Source organism: Vipera berus (genome assembly GCF_964194415.1).
Source record: "Vipera berus genome assembly, chromosome: 1".
Classification (NCBI taxonomy): Eukaryota; Metazoa; Chordata; class Lepidosauria; order Squamata; family Viperidae; genus Vipera; species Vipera berus.
The window spans coordinates 35,962,728-35,980,731 of record NC_138202.1 but is presented as its reverse complement, the minus strand read 5'-3'; the positions used below and the strand labels follow the sequence as shown (position 1 = coordinate 35,980,731).

General features: G+C 39.8%; 1 protein-coding gene across 1 annotated transcript; it reads right to left on the bottom strand.

Annotated features, from left to right (window-relative positions):
• Positions 1-10,854: 10,854 nt before the first annotated feature.
• On the bottom strand, positions 10,855-17,785 carry HSP90AA1 (heat shock protein 90 alpha family class A member 1). The gene is made up of 11 exons (XM_081314402.1): positions 17,621-17,785; positions 16,301-16,459; positions 15,855-16,221; positions 15,375-15,508; positions 14,709-15,017; positions 14,048-14,213; positions 13,483-13,673; positions 13,256-13,403; positions 12,294-12,562; positions 11,650-11,983; positions 10,855-11,547 (listed from the first exon to the last, which is right to left on the bottom strand). Exons 2-11 carry the CDS (start codon positions 16,457-16,459, stop codon positions 11,438-11,440), a joined length of 2,187 nt encoding a protein of 728 aa, XP_081170528.1. The 5' UTR covers positions 17,621-17,785; the 3' UTR covers positions 10,855-11,437.
• Positions 17,786-18,004: the final 219 nt, after the last annotated feature.

Below are 18,004 nucleotides of genomic sequence, written 5' to 3'. Positions count from 1 at the left end.
TGTTGAACAAGATATCCACAAAATCAATACCAAGGCCAGAAACCCAACCAAATGTTGGGTTTGTTGGGTTTCTTGTGTGCGTCTACATAGCCATTATTTGGCTTATCATAATAAAAGAAAAACTAAATATTTTAAATATTCATTTACTAAATTTATACACCACAAATCTCACTACTAAGTGACTCTGGGTGGCTCACAATGTTAAATAATGACATAAAACAATTAAAACATCAAAAGATTAAAATATTGGGCTCAAAGTTAAAGTATTAAGTTAACAAAATAATAAAACAACTAAAGTGTGCATGGGGTGGAGGTGGGATGTTCTATTAGTCTACTAGTTACCTCCAAAATGAGACGTCCCCATTGGGGCCCAAGCCAGTGGGCAGAGCCAGGTCTTCAGGCCTATCCGGAGGGCCAAGACAGTGGGGGCAGATCTCATTTCGGGGGGGGGGCATGTTAGGATATTTAATTTGGTAGCTGGAACAGTTAGGTGTACCATGACAGAGTTGTAGCTGATTGATTGGAGAATGCTGGCTCATGCCTAAGGCAATCTATGCTATGATTGGTTGCTGTGGGTATAAAGGGGGAGTTTCCCTTTTTCCTGCCATTTTCTTCTGTGTGCTCTGCATGCTGTATGATGTTCCTGTGTTCCTGACTATCTTGTCTGCTGCAAATATAAATGTTAAACATATTTATTTAATTAAAACTACAAGTTTGTGTCAACATCTCTGACTTCATTTGGACACTTGCTGCACAATTCCCTGACAGGGAGGGCACAATGTACCAAAGGACAGGACCCACAGCAGAAATGGCTCTTCTATCCTACCGGCCACTATTCCTTGCCTGAAGGATCTGGAGCATGACTCTTCTGCCAGACAAAGTAGAACAAGCTAATCCAATCAAAGTGAGATAATTCCTCATTCCTAAAAATGCTATTTAAAAGGGCAACATAAACCCAGGATATGAAACCTGCACAAAAATCTGAATCGTTTTTTCACAGTTTGAACATTAAAAAACACATGTATTTATTATTTATTTAATTAATTTCTGTAATCAACCAACAAAATAAAAATGACAGCTTTAACCAATTAAACCACGGAATTCTTATTTTTTGTAAATTATTTTTATTGCTTTTTAGTTAATAAAAAGCAAGAAGCAAAAATAGTGATGGTGATACGTTGTCAAAGAGATAAAAAAGGAACACGTAAAAAGTATTTTAACAAAAAATGTGAAAGAATACGACAAAAAATACATTAGTTACAATTCTGTATATACTTGCCTAATGCAAATATTATTCAACCGTTTATATATTTCTAATACATGTATACAAACTATATAATTCTTATTATAAAAGAATATCATAGAAATTATCACCATAATTTTTAGCTTTCCAATTGTTGTTCCATCTGCATCTTACTTCAGAGTAGGGCCTTTGAACCTTACTTCCCTTTAGTTTAATAATTCTGATAACAAATATTGGGTGCATTTGAAATTCTCACTGTGGCACTTTCAAAGGAAGGACTTTCCCCTCTCATTTCTCTAGCCTTCAAGCCAGGAAGAATTGTAGATAGGAGAAGCAGCATTCTTTACCTTAAAGTTGGCTTCATAGTTTGATCTTGTCCTAGATTCCTCTGTACATGTCTAATTTGGAGAAAAGAGCCAACAACTTGGTTAATGGTTAATAATGAACAACTAGACTGGAGTGTCTGACTACTGTAAACCATCCTTTAAAAATATCATTTGACCAATTTGTCTTTTTTTAAAAATAGTTTTATTACAATATATTTCTAACAGTGCAAAACTATTGTTACTTTTTATTATAAGAAGGTAACAGATTTTTTTAAATATTTCCACAATTTTATATTCAGAAGGTGATCTCTCAGAATATAAATTACTTATAAATACCATAGTGGCTGACCGAGTTCTTTTCCATTAATTTCTATACTCTGTTTTAAATGTCTTATGATATAATGTCTTAAAGTTACTCATTTTTTCTTAATTCAAGAGAAGTCCATCATACTATTGGAGTCCAGTTCCCATCAACCTTGGACACCATAAACCATGGTCAAAATGAAAAAATTGGACAACTACATGCTGTTTGTTGTATCTGCCCTGTAAAGCTGGAAAATGGTGTATACTTGCTACAGCTGGTGGCAGCCAATTCTGCATGTTAACTGGTTGTGGAATGAAGATCTCTTTTCTTTTGCCTGTATTGTATCTATTCTACTGGTTGGCACAGACCAAATTAGATAGTGTGGGAAATGAAGGCGAATATGCGTGTCCCAGGATAATGTTGCAGGATCCAGTCTGGGTGGATCACTGGGACCAGAGGTTTAGTCTTGCATGTTTTGGGACTTAGGAGTGCATCACAAGGAAACAACAGCCAGTGACTTCATAGCTGGCCATCAAAATCCCAATCAATAACTAAAAAGCCACACACAACCATGCATATCACACACAGAATAGCCGAAAGCACACATTCTGCTAGGGAGACGTTCCCTGAGGATGGGCTCCAGCATGAGTCTGAAAGCTTGGATGTCTAAACCTCTGGTCCCGGTGACCCACCCAGATTGTATCCTGCAATAGTGTGGCAATTGTGCTAATACATTGGGATTATGCCCATCTTCAGCCAAGGGCCAACAGAAAACAAGCCTCTTTCTCAAAAACACTTTAATCTGTATTAATTTATTACGGGCATTGCTATTTAATTACTTTTTAATTTTTGTATTTTGCTTTTTATTATGTATTGCCCTGTTCACCGCCCTGAGTCCTTCGGGAGAAGGGCGGTATACAAATTAAATTAATAAATAAAATAAATAAATAAATAATCATAATCTTCAAGAAAGACATTGTTTATTCCCAGGTTGTTCAGCCTTTTAAGGTTGAGATTTTTCCCTAGGAAATGAATTTAACTCCTGATGAACAGGTCTGGTTTTTACCAACAGTGGCTTTTCAGGATTTTAATGGATACTTCCCCAGTAGAGTTAGAACTGCCTGCACTGCGTACAAAACAATTGTATTACTGCTATGCTGTGTTCCCACCTTTCTATGGAGAAGGTGTGGGATAATTATGGGCAGACACAATTGTTTGTCTGGAAATAATACAGATAAGTCTTAATATGAAATGAATTATTGTTAATACTAGCTCTTTCTTGCTCCAATTGTTCCTGCAGCAGCATAAAGGAAAAAAGACGTTTAGGATCCATCATATGTTGTGCATCTGCCTTCCTGCCATCTGCCAATTCTAACCTATTCTCCTTTGGAAATGGGATAGAAGAAAAGATTCAGCACTGGATTTCTCTCTCCCAAATCAGAACCCTAATAAATACTTTCTCACATTGTTTTTACTCCTTTTTCAAAGGCTGCTCACTGAGATTGGAACTTTTCAGATAATTTAATGTGAGTTTGAGCCTTTAAGTCAGAACTGGCTACTGACAATTGCTTGGATGTCCCTGCAGTTTTCTTGGCAAAATTTTGCCATTGCTTCCTCTAAAGCTCAGAGAAAGTGACTGGCCCAAGGTCACCTGACTGGCTTTATGCCTAAGACAGAATTAGAACTCACAATCTCCCATTTCTAGTTTGGTGTCTTAACTACTATACTAAACTGAGTGTCTGCCAAATAATATGAAATATTATCATACTTCAGTATATACTAAATGTAAAAAAATACAGTAAAACCTCCATAGTTGACCATCTCTCTAAGTTGAACTAATTTTCATAGACCAGACATACACTATATGTACACAATAGCCAATCTTTTTATATTGACCACCTCTGTAAGTTGTATCTTAACCACCTGGACCTTGACAACATGGCATTAATTTACTCTCTATATCTTAACCAGCAGAGTCCAGCCTGCACCAAGGGCCAGAAAAGTGAAATGCAGAATTCATAGCAATGAATTTCTTTCAAGAAGAATATCAAAGAATACAACATTTTTTTACTTTGATTCAACAGTTTAACAATGATAATTATGGATTCATTTTGTAATACAAATTGCACAAAGACTTAAATTTTTTCCACTTCGAATTTTTTCCCTTTTCCCTTTTTCAGGATTGATAAAAAAATACCCAATGGTAAAATGAAACAAATGCACACACAACACAGACATGTGAGCTGTTTTACTCATTTTACCTTGTGATAATGATGATGATGATGATAACTTTATTGTCACTTTGAATGTACACCAATCGGCATACAGCAAAATGAAATTTCGTTGCATACAGCTCTCAAAGGGTCACCACCTCCGATATATACTTCTGGTTCGTGGCCCGCTCAAATTTCACATTGTCCATTTTAGTCTCTAGGGAGTGAACGATGGCAAACAGGACAGATGGAAATGGGGCTCCATGTGGATTAGCCCTCAAATTCGCTTGTATTCTGACAACCTCGCCTTCTTTCCTTTTTCTGATCCTGACTCTTCCACCTTTTCCTTAAAGAGGCCTTGCTTCTTTTCGCCCCTGGAGCACGCTGCCACCGCCACCAACTCCTCCAAAAGCCTCTCTCTCTTCCTCTGGGCCTGCCGACAGCCTCATCCAGTTCCTTCACTCCATAAGCTCCAGGTCCTCTCCTCCTCTGCCTCCTCTGGAAACAGCCCTGATTTGCAATACAATCCATCACTGGGCCAGCAGTCAGATCTTGCTGCTGGTAGAACAAATTCAAACAGTGCCAATGGCTTTTAACGGTCTCACCAACAGTTCCAAAACAACTAGAAACTCGCCAGGCCAGCAAAGATTGTCGGTCGTATGTCGTATGTTACCTTAGTTCCACCATGTTGCTCAAACACATTAAAATCTTCCTGATCATGTGGCCTATAGCCCTTACTATCCCTCCCAAAACTATTTGCCTTCAAGAGCCAATGCAGCCGCAGCCATTCCAGGCGCCGCCATCTTAGATGGCAGCCATCAAAGCAAAGCCTCAACAACACTGTGCGATTTACAATGGATCTAATCATTGTGAAAGAAAGAAAACACAGTTTTAAAGTGTAACGATGTTTAGGTACAATTACAAAGCAGTCTATGAGAAAGAACCAGGTTTTACTTTTTTGTCTTTTCTCTGTGCAAGTTGAGTCGTGATGGCAAAAAGGAAGGAACTGAAAGAACTGACGTTGAAGGAGAAGGTTGATCTTTTACAGTTTTCTACAAAACGGTAGCCAAAGAAAGATGGCGGAACATTTTGGTGTCAGTAAGCAACATCCAAAAAGATAAGGATGAGTACCTGGAGAGATATGATAAGAAAGTGGAGATTTACAACAGAAAAGGGGAAAAAAACTTTACTGGATGAAGTCAGTGAAGCCACATTACGTAGATTCAAAGAAATGAGGGCCGTTAACACCTAAATCTCTGGGCCAATGATCCAAGAAATTGCTAAAACGTTCGCAAAGGAGCTCGGGGTATCAGATTTCCAAGCATCAAGTGGTTGGCTCAAGAAACTTAAACTGCAACACAAGATCGCCCAGAAAATATTGTGTGGTGAATCTGATGGAGTTCCAGTAGAAGTTGTTGAAGTGTTCATTGAAAAATTTCCAGAATTAAAGATGACAACATCTTTAACGCTGACGAGTGTGGACTCTTTTTCAAAGTGATGCATGACAGGAGCCTCGTTATGAGGGGTGACAGTGTAAGAGTGGAAAACTGTATAAAGAACATTTCACAGTTCTGCTGTGCGCTAAGTTAATCGGAGAGAAGCTAAAACCTTTGGTGATTGGTAAATCGGCAAAGCCATGCTCATTCAAGAACCTGCAGCCCAAAGACCTTCCCGTCATCTGGAAATCTAACAAATCTATATTTTTTATTTTTTTATTTTAATCCCATTTATATCCCGCCCTTCTCCGAAGACTCAGGGCGGCTTACAATCTAAAGCACAAATCAATGTGCTTAGCAGTAGCCTTCATTCTATGTATATGCCTGCTTATTAGGGCTTTCCCCCCCCAGCGGCATTATTACAAAGTCAGCTTATTGCCCCCAACAATCTGGGTCCTATATGGATGACTGGTGCCCTATTTGAGGAATGGATAAGAGGTATTGACCAAGAAATGAAGAAGAAATGGTCCATTCTCCTAGACATCCTCAAGTAAATCATCTTACAAACGTGAAACAGAAATTTTTGTCTCCAAACACTACATCAAAAATTCAACCTCTCAACCAAGGCATAATCAAAACATTCAAAATGCACCACTGAGCCCAGCTTCTGCAGTGGGTCATTGTTAAAAATGAAACCTATGGTTCGACTGCAGAAGCAAAACTATCCGTTGCATCTATTATTGCTCTGGATGCTGGTCTCTGGAGCAGTTCTGCTTGGAAAAAGTTCAGCCTGAAACAATACAGAAGTGCTTCAAGAAAGCACCAAGACCCAAGACCAAGATGTTGCAGCCCCGCTAGACAGCCCACCACCTCCCATGGCGGAATTCGAGGGAGTTAGATTTTAAAGTTTTTCTTACATTGGATGATGATGTGGCAATCTGCAATGAACCTAACCCAGAAACAATTTTCTAATCAGTATTGACTAAGGTAAAATCCAGTGGAAAAGTGCTGGAAGCAACTGATTAAGCAGAAGAATCAAGTAAAGAATTAAATGAGGAGGACACGTAAATTGCAGATATTCCAAAAGAAGAGGATGTCAGTCATTTGATAATGCAGTTAAAGTCATTTGCTAAGGGAAAATGCCCAGGTATGCTGAATGGTATAGCCAATGTTGAGAGTGCTTTTTCCGCTTACCTTCATAAAAAAATAGACTAAAATTAGAAAGAATGAACCATGAGAAAACAATACATACACGAATGTAATGATTTTGTATGATATAGTATTGTATGAATGATTTTCCTGTGTTTTCACTATGTGTCTTTATGTATGACATTCTTTAATAAAAGCTGTACAATAAAATGAGGCAGATGTACATATCAGTATAGTTGTTCCGTATGTTGACCACTTTCTTCCAGTCCTTTGGGTGGTCAACTTTCAGAGTTTTACTGTGTAACAATGATTTGTTTTATAAATTTTGCATAGTACTATATATTCCATGTATTACCAAACATATTTTTATACTTAAGGGGGAAATTTAAGGACAGAAAAATAAGCTGTTTACCATGAATCTGTCTCTGAGTCCCTCCATACAGTCTGGAAACTTGGTAAAATCCATTAGAGTTGAAATCTAAAAGTTAGAAAAAAAAAGCCTATATATATATATATACCGGTATGTATACAGAAGTTAGCCACTGAAAATGAATGGCCTTACTGTCTACTTGTGCCTTTCTTACCCCAAGGAGAGATTTGGAGAAGCCAAACACCTGAGAGGAATTTTAATGTTACTCCCACTTATTGTGACTCAGTACAGTGTCTGCACAAAATAGCTGGTAGGCCCTAAACTGGTTATGTTTTGTAATAAAAGCAGAAAAGCTGTTCCTCGTGGAGCCTGATTGTACTCAGGAAAGAAAGTAACTGGCAAAGGGTGTAGTTGTGAGAAAGACAACAAAACAAGTTGGAGCAGAATTGCAGGAGATGAAGGGAAAGACAAGCACTTTTCCTGCTATGGCTTCTATACTTCACTTTATGCACTCCCAAAACTTTTTTTGGGTGTGTGAAAAAGGAGTTGGCTATCACGTGTAACACCTAGTTTGCAGTAACATTTTTTGCAGAGAATGAAGCAAATTGCCTCCCCATCTACTAAACCGTGAATGGTAAACTAATGTATTCATATCAGCAGGGATGTCAAACTGGTGGCCCAGAAGCCAGATTCTTCACGTGCAGGCCACACCCACCCCGGCTCCACAAAGGCAAAAAATATTGTGATACATCACATCACGTGACGTGATTGAGTTTGACACCTGTGCATATTAGAATCATCCCAAGAATGAGCCTACCTTTCAGTTAACTTTCCTTACACTCCAAATGCAAGCCAATGTATTTAACATGCAAGACAATCTCATCTAAACACAAACAAGGTATGTAACATCAAGACAATCATTCTATGCCATGTTATAGTTGTTGCTATAGCAGCATGTGCTGTGGAATATTTTCTATTATGACATCACTCTTATCAGTATGAGGTTACCCTCATAAGAGTATCAGTATTTTGTAACAAAACCATTTGAAAAATATTAATAAAAATATGAAGCATGGATCCGTGCAAGGAATTATGCCTTCTGAATATTTCCCATTTTCCATAATCATTTGACTAAGGGTTTACAATAGAAATGTAAATGTAATACATATATATTCTTAAACTGAACCAAACTCTTTAGCTTTCTGGTCAAGATGCACTAACAACTTTCAGTATTATAGCTGCACCTGAGCCATTTCAGCAACACACTCTTACATTGATTTTATAACGTTTTATTATGTTTTACTTAACCCTCAGTTAAAATATCACTTTGAGCAGGTTTACTGGTAGACTCCAAGATGTGTTTTAGAGTTGCAAATTTCTGCCATCTAGCAATGAAGCCATGTAGGAACAGTCCTCATTGGGACCTTGATAAAATATGTTAACAGTGAAAGTTATTCAATAATATAGATTTGATTTCTGGTCAGGGATTGGGTTGGTTTAACCATCACAAATTTTAACTGCCAGAAAACTGGAATGGATGAAAGGACTCAATATGGTGGATTTGTGAAAAGGAAAAAAAAATTACACATGATGTAAAGAATTTTACAAATTAAAATGAAACCATTTTTTTCTACTAGGAGTTATAGCCAATTAGAACATGTAAAATTGGATTTATGCATAGTATCTGCAACAAAGCTACTTTTTGTACAAAGCTGGAAAAACAGAATTGTCCACAATGAAGAATTGGACTATGAAGATGACAACTAGCAAAAAAAAGGTCTGTTTGATCGTGGAGACAACTGTATCTTCTGATACCTTTATGGACATTTACTAAAATTGGTAAAAATGGCTCGATATCTGGAATTGAAGGGTTGAATATGGGAAATGAATTGTGATGTAACCTTGCTGGGGAAGGAGTGTCATATGTAAACTGCTAAGATTTTATCTATCATACTTTTTCTATTTTTTCATGCTGATCTTGTTTTAAAAAATTCTAGTAAAACACCGTCATCATGCAGTCAGCAGTTGCTCTAGCAATACCAGCATTCACGTAATCTACCAGAAAGGGATTCAGGTCCCCTTACCCTGCCAGTAACCAGTTCTGTTGGCTACTTTGCCAAGGTCTGTACAGTAATACATGATGAACAAGAAGCACATTTCAGAAGAGCTGTTATTAGTTTCCCCATCATATATTTCTTACATGGGTCAATAACTGATCAGTGGAATAACTTGCCTCCAGAAGTTTTGGATACTAAATCACTGGAGATTTTGGGAGACCGGGCAGCCATCTGTCTGAAATTGTGTGGGATCTTCTGCTTGAGCAGAGGGGGTTGGGACTATAAGACCTCCAAGGTCCCTTCCAAATCAATTATTCTTAAATAAAGCCCCATGTGGTATTACCATACCGCATTTCTTTTGAGGTACCTGAAGTATTTTTAGAATATTTTCCTGACTTCCTTGGGAAGCAAATTCTGAAGATTCTATTCCCGTACAAATTATTCTCTATTCCAGGGGTGTCAAACTCAATTTCATTGAGGGCCGCATCAGCATTGCAGTTGCCCTTGGCAGGCTGGGTGGGCGTGGCCTACTGGGTGGGCGTGGCCAGCTCTACATCATTCGCATCAAGTGCCAATGGGGGCCCGGGCAGGAGTGGGACAGATCTGAGGGTCTCTGGCAGATGTGTCAGGGGGGGGGCAAGTGCCAAGGCATGGTCCACTGGAGGAGCCTCACTGTTCCTCAGGCCTTGGGGAGGGGGGCTGGATGGTGGCGTGGAGGTCAAATGCCCTGCCCAGCCGTCAAGCACCCACAGCACTAAGCCCAGCCCCACTTCCCCAAGGTGGCGCCCAGCTGCACTTACCTCAAGGCTGCTGCTGCTGTGCTTGCTCTCCTTAGCCAGGTTGCTCTTGATGGGTACGAGGGCAAGTCAATAGGATCAGAGAGCCCCCAGGATAGGCCAGGAGGAGGGAGGAAGGGGATGGTGAAAGGGCAGCAGGGCAGGACCAAGGCAGGACTTCCCTCAGACCCTCCCTCTCTCCTTCTTTCCTTCCAAGAACAGAGTGGTAGGAAAATATTTGAGATGAGGGAGAAAAAAAAGGCAAGAAACGCAGCTGGGGAAGTGTCATCCTTGTGAGGAATGAAGAAATGCACCATTGCTTGGAAGTGGCCAGCACATGGCCCTCGCCTACTTCACATATCTGGCTTGCTGGGCTCTGGGATGCCATGAGCAGCATGAAAGTCGATGTTATCTGCACAATGCTGCCCAGCCCCCAGCATGCCGTTTTGGCAGGCAGTGTGGCACTTTCCTGACAGTGCTGAGGGGCTGAGTCGGATGGCACAAATTTGAAGAGAAGCACAACGCTGCCCAGGCCCTAACCTGCCCAAAGTAGGCAGGGTCATATGCTGGCCACTTCCAGGTGATGGTGCATTTCTTCATTCCTCACAAAGGGTGATACCTCCCCAGCGTGTGCCCAAGGGGCAGTGCCAACACGGCATGGGCTGGTCCCTGTTTCCAGATGGCCTTGTGGAGCTAAGACTGAATGTATTTCAGCATAGATGACCACCACGAAATTGTACATTGGCTCCCAGCTGGCCTGGACCGGGGCCAAGGCAGCAGGGGCCGTTTCCTCATTGTTTCCAGGATGGCTTCACGGGCCACATGAAACCACTTTGTGGGCCGGGTCCAGCCCCCGGGCCTTGTGTTTGACATGTCTGCTCTATTCTTATAAAATGTAATTTAATTGAAATGCAGTTCATAACCCTTAATAAAAAAGCTTATATTCGCTTGTTATTAAATACATAGTCTTTTGTCTCAAGTTCATTTTGAACACTTTTATTTCTAGATAGTTCCAGAGTAGAACCATACATGCAAAACTGCATTAAACACAATAGATTTACAGTAGATTCTATTCTATATTAAGTGTGGAATTTAGAATCTTTTTTTACATTATAAAAAACTAAACATCAACAGGTTGGAATTCTGATGTTAAATATTCCACAATATTCAGTTCCAATACCTAGTTACCAGGTACTGTACAATACAGGTGTTCAATTGTGTAATTTCAGTCTTAACCGTAACATTTGCAGAACTGGATTTCCCACTTACTCCTTTTCTGTCCATCAACACAAAATCCTGCTATAAACTCCCCAAACATTTATTTGCCAATGTACAGGGTTATATATCAAGAAAGAACATTCCCTCAATGGCATCCCACATTACCTAAAAAAGCAAATGTAACAAAAATAAAAGAATAACATCTTCAAAAAATAAATATAAAGAGGGAATGCAGACAAGTGTCATGAATTTTCCAGCAGGTTAACATTCATAATATACAAAACATAACTTATTCAAAGCCAAGGACAAAGGGAATATCCACATTTCTTTCAGATAATTGGGTATTTAATCCACTTCTTCCATACGTGAAGTGTCATCATCTCCTTCCAGTGGTGGCATCTCTTCGGTAACGGCTGGGCTTGTTTCTTCTGTAGTGGCATCATCTTCATCTATGCCTGTATAAAGTGAACAAAATTATTATTTTTCCCAGGGGAAGTATCTCCCAGCAAATTCTTCAATGAAAAAGACACACCCTAATTTTACTAAGATTAACTTACCCAAACCAAGTTTTATCATTCTATAGATACGGTTGGCATGTGTCTGAGGGTCCTCTAGACTGAAGCCAGAAGACAAAAGTGCAGTCTCGTACAGAAGAATGACCAGATCTTTCACCGACTTGTCATTCTTGTCCGCTTCTGCCTTCTGCCTCAGTGTTTCAATGATAGAGTGATCAGGATTTATCTCCAAATGTTTCTTTGCAGCCATGTAACCCATTGTGGAGTTGTCCCTGAGAGCCTGGGCCTTCATGATCCTCTCCATGTTTGCAGTCCAGCCATATGTACTGGTTACAATGCAGCATGGAGAAGTAACCAGTCGGTTGGAAACTACAACCTAAAAGAATTAAGAGTATTTAAATCAGAGAAAAGCCCACCCTCTATAGAAAGCTACAATTCACCTTTTAAAAAATATTTTATTCCAATTTTGAAAAAAACCAGTTACTACTTGACTAAACTGTATAGCACACTGAACTTGTCAAAGACAATAAATATGCTGTTTTATAAAGGTTGTTGTTAGCTGCGAAGTCGTGCCCGACCCATCGCGACCCTATGGACAAGGTTCCTCCAGGCCTTCCTGTCCTTTATAAAGGGGCTGTCAACAAAAAATTATATTCACTTATAATGGGGGCTTAAGTATACTATACCTTCTCTACTTTCTTTTCAAGTATATCTTTCATGATCTTGCAGAGACTTTCAAACTTGGCTTTCTTCTCCTCCTGTTTCTTTTTCTCCTCTTCATCTTCAGGAAGCTCCAGACCTTCTTTTGTTACGGATACCAAAGTCTTCCCCTCAAATTCTTTCAACTGCTGTACACAATATTCATCAATAGGTTCAATCATATAGATTACTTCCAAGCCATGTTTACGAAGTCGCTCCACAAATGCAGAATTAGCCACCTGATCTTTCGTTTCACCTAAAAGAAAAAATTTATACCTTCAACTAAAGTTCAACAGAATTTCAACCAATTTATGGTGCAAATTTTAATGCAAATCTGTTAACTTGTGAACATGCCTGACAACGACTAAGGTAACATAAGAGCAGACACTTAAGTGTCAAGAATAATGCTCTACAAGAGTGGTGATGATGCAGAGGTTAGAATGCAATATTGCAAGCTAATTCTGCTGACTCCAGCAAATTGATTCGCATCAGGAGGACCCAGATTGTTGGGGGCAATATGCCGACTCTAAACTGCTTGAGAGAGAGCTGTAAAGCAGAACTCCCCAACCTTTTGGGCATCAGGGACTGGTTCAATGGTTTTTTCCCCACAGACCAGAGGGGGCGTGGTTTCATGTGCTACCTGCATCCCATGGATGAGGTCTTTGTGCGGACCGGTTTATGGCATGCTGTGGACCCCTACTGTAAAGCACTATGAAGGAGTATATAGTTTAAGTGCTACTGCTATTCCTCATTTAGCAACCATAAGTAAAGCAGTTGCTAAGCACAACTGTTTATGATCTTACTTCAACTTTCCTTTGCTTTACAGACCTGCAAGTTATTTTTTCATTGTAATGACAAATAGTTGCGCTAAATGAAGACTACCTGTAAACATTCTGACCCCGGTTAAACCCATTTAAGTAGAAACCAGATGATCTGAAGGTATACTCACCAGTAATGTAGTACACATGTTTCTGATTTTCCTTCATTCGGGTGCAGTAATCCTTTAGTGATACCATCTCATCCCCAGAGGCAGAAGTATAGTATCTTAGTAACTCTGATAATTTCTTACGGTTTTGGGAATCTTCATGAATGCCAAGCTACAAGAAAATTCCATTTTTGTAAGCTGCATGCAAACATTTATGGCAAAATTGAAGTAAGTATTTCAAACCAACAAACCTTAATATTTTTGGAAAACTGCTCATAGAACTTCTTATAGTTTTCTTTATCTTCTGCCAGCTCAGTGAAAAGCTCTAAACATTTCTTGACCAAATTCTTTCGAATCACTTTCAGGATTTTGCTCTGCTGAAGCATTTCACGTGAGATATTCAGCGGCAAGTCTTCTGAATCAACAACACCTCTCATGAAGTCTGTAAATAAGATTAAATTATAACCATGTTCTTATTTCTCAGGGTAGCTTAGAAAATCTTAAGATACACAAGATATAAAAGATAAAGTTTAAAAGCTGACTTATGAGCTTAAAGTGTAACAAGTTAGCTAATTATAAAATGCAAGCTTCCCTTTTCAGAAAATTTCCTGCTTTCATCTTCATTATCTTTTTAATGGTGTTACACTTTCCCCTTCTAGAAAGAGAATACCAGCTCAGTTTAAGGTTTGTGTGTGATTTTTCAAATAGCTGCTGCACTTCCATAAATTATGACCTGACAGGTCCTCTACCTTAAGCACAATGAATAACTATTTTCAATCTTCTAGCAATCTGCAACTTTTAACAAGAACTACTTACTCAAATATTCAGGAATTAACTCTTCACAATTATCCATGATAAATACTCTGCGCACATATAACTTGATGTTATTCTTTTTCTTTCTGTTTTCAAATAAGTCAAAAGGTGCACGCCTTGGGACAAACAAGAGTGCTCTGAATTCAAGCTGCCCTTCCACAGAGAAGTGCTGCAAAATTAAGAAAATAAATTAGCAAAACATCTTTGGCATAGAATATCAAAGAGTTATAAATTGAAATTCACATCAAAGGATCCAATTATCTGAAGTGTTATTATTATTAATTTAATTTGTATACCGCCCTTCTCCCGAAGGACTCAGGGCGGTGAACAGGGCAGTGCATGTTAAAAGACAAAATACAGAAATTAAAAGAGATTAAACAAAATGCCCACAACTCTTACAATAAGTTAAAATACATTAAAAAAACCCAACCCCATCCCATCAGGCCAGGCCAGCTTGTTTGAAGAGGTAAGTGTTACAATATCATAAAAGATGTTCTTATAAATTTATGGTTAAACAATGGGAACTAGTGTTTACTTACATAAAGGGTCAATATATTTTAAACACAAGCCACTTTTTATATATCATTTTGTCAGATTGAGTTTCACATAAAATTCATATAAAGAACAAATGGTCCATTCCCAAAAGAAGAATAAATAATCTTACTTTAACTGCTAAGTGATCTTCCCAGTCATTAGTCAGACTCTTGTAGAATTCACCATATTCCTCATTAGTAATATCATCTGGGTTTCTGGTCCAAATTGGTTTGGTCTTGTTCAGCTCTTCTTGATCAATATACTTCTCCTTGATTTTCTTCTTCTTTTTCTTGTCACCATCCTTCTTTTCTTCTTCCTCATCAGAACCAACATCTTCAATCTCTGGCTTATCTTCAGGCTTTTCTTCTTTTTCTTCTTTCTCTTCCTCTTTTTCTTCTGCCTCATCATCACTCACCTCTTTGTCACGCTCCTTTTCTACCTATATTAAGCATAGAAAAACAGAAAAAGGTTAGAATTCTGTGAGTCTGATAAAGAGCAAATTGAAGAAACAGTTCTCTGAAAAATAATCCACTGATAAATATAAGCAAGACAAAGTTATGCATAAACTCTTGGACAATCCTTTGTTCACATTAAGTGCTTGCTATATCAAATTATGAATTTAATTTGCTTCTAATATTGCTAATCCAACCTAAAAGTAGCAACAGTTGTCAAATTGCTCCAGCAAGTATAATGGCCTCTGTGCAGTTAATTTAAAATTATCTCACCTTCAGAGCAATTCTTCATTTAGATAAAAACAAAGGTTCAGATACTATTTTACTGAGAACAAGTTACTCACAAATAGTGTTATTGGATAGCCAATGAACTGGGAATGCTTCTTGACAATTTCCTTAACTCGTCTTTCTTCCAAGTACTCAGTCTGGTCTTCTTTCAGATGTAGAATAACCTTTGTACCACGACCTAGAGGCTCACCTGTAAAATAAATTACTGTTTTAACTACTGTTGCACTAAAAGATTCATGAAACAAGTTTTTAAAAATGCAAATTACTGGTTCGAGACATACACTAATCTAGATTATGGCAACAGTAAAAATATCTGGTCTTTAATGCTGCATTATTCATAGCACTATTCTTTTGATGTATGCAGCAAGGTTTCCTATTAGATTGGAAAGATTAAGCAATTATTACAGTATATAAATTTAGTAACAAAATAAATTTCCCCATTACTTCTCAAAGTGCTTTCAAACCTGACCTGACAGCTGCAGTTTGGATTGTCCCCCTAATATTAATCCTTAAAGTTATTATAATTGGACTCTCACCATTGTCCAATCTGACAGTGAATGATCCACCAGCTGAAGATTCCCAGGCATACTGTTCATCATCATTGTGTTTGGCAATCACTGTCACTTTCTCAGCCACCAAGTATGCAGAATAGAAGCCAACACCAAATTGACCAATCATAGAAATATCTGCTCCAGCCTGCAAAGCCTCCATAAAAGCCTTGGTGCCAGACTTGGCAATGGTACCCAGGTTATTTATTAAGTCAGCTTTGGTCATCCCAATGCCAGTATCCACAAGGGTTAGGGTACGGTCTTGTTTGTTAGGAATAAGACTTATTTTCAACTCCTTTCCAGAATCCAATTTGCTTGGGTCTGTCAAACTTTCATACCGGATTTTGTCAAGAGCCTGCAAAAACATCAGACAAGCATTGAATAAAATAATAATAAAGGAAGCATTATTCTAGATCCTTAGAAATTGTACTTACATCAGAAGAATTAGAGATCAACTCCCTGAGAAAAATTTCCTTGTTGGAGTAAAAGGTATTGATAATCAGAGACATCAATTGAGCAATTTCTGCCTGGAAGGCAAAGGTCTCCACTTCCTCCTCCATTGGTTGATCTTGTGTATGTACTTCCTCAGGCATCTGTCAAAAGAGGAAAACCAAATTTTCTAACGCTCAGATATTGACATATTGCATTGCGTAACATAGCGCTATTAGATTGTTTCTCATGTAGATTTAAAAGCAATTAAAATAAGTTTCAGCACCTGCTTCGATAAAAATGAAGTGTGTTTTGAGCATGCCATTAAGCTTACGGCTGTTGAACTCAAACATTTGAATAGGAAAGACATGGAATAAAATCCATTTTACAAGTTATTAGCCAAAGTTATTAGCCAAGTGGGAGTATTTACGTTGGACATGGCACAAAAATGAAAGAAGAAAAAAATGACTGCCACACGTCGTCCCGTTCCTCGGTTAACCCACCCACAAAGTAAGCCGAACGCTCAAGCGCGAGGTCGCGAGGATTCCACAGCCAACCTCTGCGCCACCTGCTGGCGGTTGAGCCAAACGAGAAAGAATTCTAGAAATTGCTAGAGTCTTCTCGCTCCCACACATCCGTTTGGCCCCCGCCCCTCCATTCCCTCCCCCCCCCACGCGCCCAGGAGCCAATTCTCTCGTCGACGCGGAGGCTGGCCGGTCGGTCGGTCGCGCGCCGCCAAATTCAGGAGAGCGGCTCCTCTCTCGGCGTCCGCCTTCCCTCCCCCTCCCGGCAACCACTTTTCTGACCTCCCGCCTCCTATCCAGGCCGAGAACATTCGTCGTCCTCGCCGCCCACCCCCAGGCGGCCATGCAAGCCCTTCCATTCATTCCTCCGTCCACATTGCTTCGCCTTGTTAATCCAACCGAAGGCCAAAAAACACCTCCGCTTCCTTTGTGATCAAATCTTGTCGGAGAAGCAGCACGGTCGCTCCTCATACCAGTTTCCTCCCCCTCCCCTCTTTTTAAGTAACTTGCTCAAGTCTTTCCCGCAGCACGACCGCCTCGTTCCTTTCTCCAATTCTTCCTAACCCTTCGTCGCTCCGTGAGGCGTGCGACCAAACCGGCCACTCCCGTCTCGCTTTTTTATAGGTCTCTGGGTCGGTTTCCATCAGCTGTTTAAGGCCCAAAGTAAACCCGGCATCCTTGGGCTCTCACCTCCCGCCCTGGTCTTTTAACCCGGCCCTCTTGAGGAAAGACAGCTCTATTTTATGAGGGGAGAACCTGGGTTTAAGCGTCCACCTCCTTCGCAAGCGGCCGCGTCCTCACCTTAGCGGTGTGAAATCACCAGCTGCACGACCGTTTGAAAGAATCCGCACCTCTCCAACTCTTCACCAGCTGCACTGCGCGGAGCCCCCGCCTCCCGCGCGCCTTATATACCCGCGCCGCTGCCTCTTTCCAGAACCATCGGGAACCTTCACTGACAGAGAAAAGGGGAGGGGGCGGAGAGAGGGCGGGGATTCTTCCGAACTTTCTCCAACGAAAGAAGGGGGAGGAGCCAAAGCGGAGAATGGGAGGAAAAGAGAAGGGGGGGGGCGCTCGGCGACAGCCCACGTAAACGTCAGTTCAATTTCTTTGCGCGAGAAAGCTCGCTTTCCTTCGACCGGACAGCCAAGGTTCAGAGCGGTCTCCTTTTAACGATTTGGTATGCGT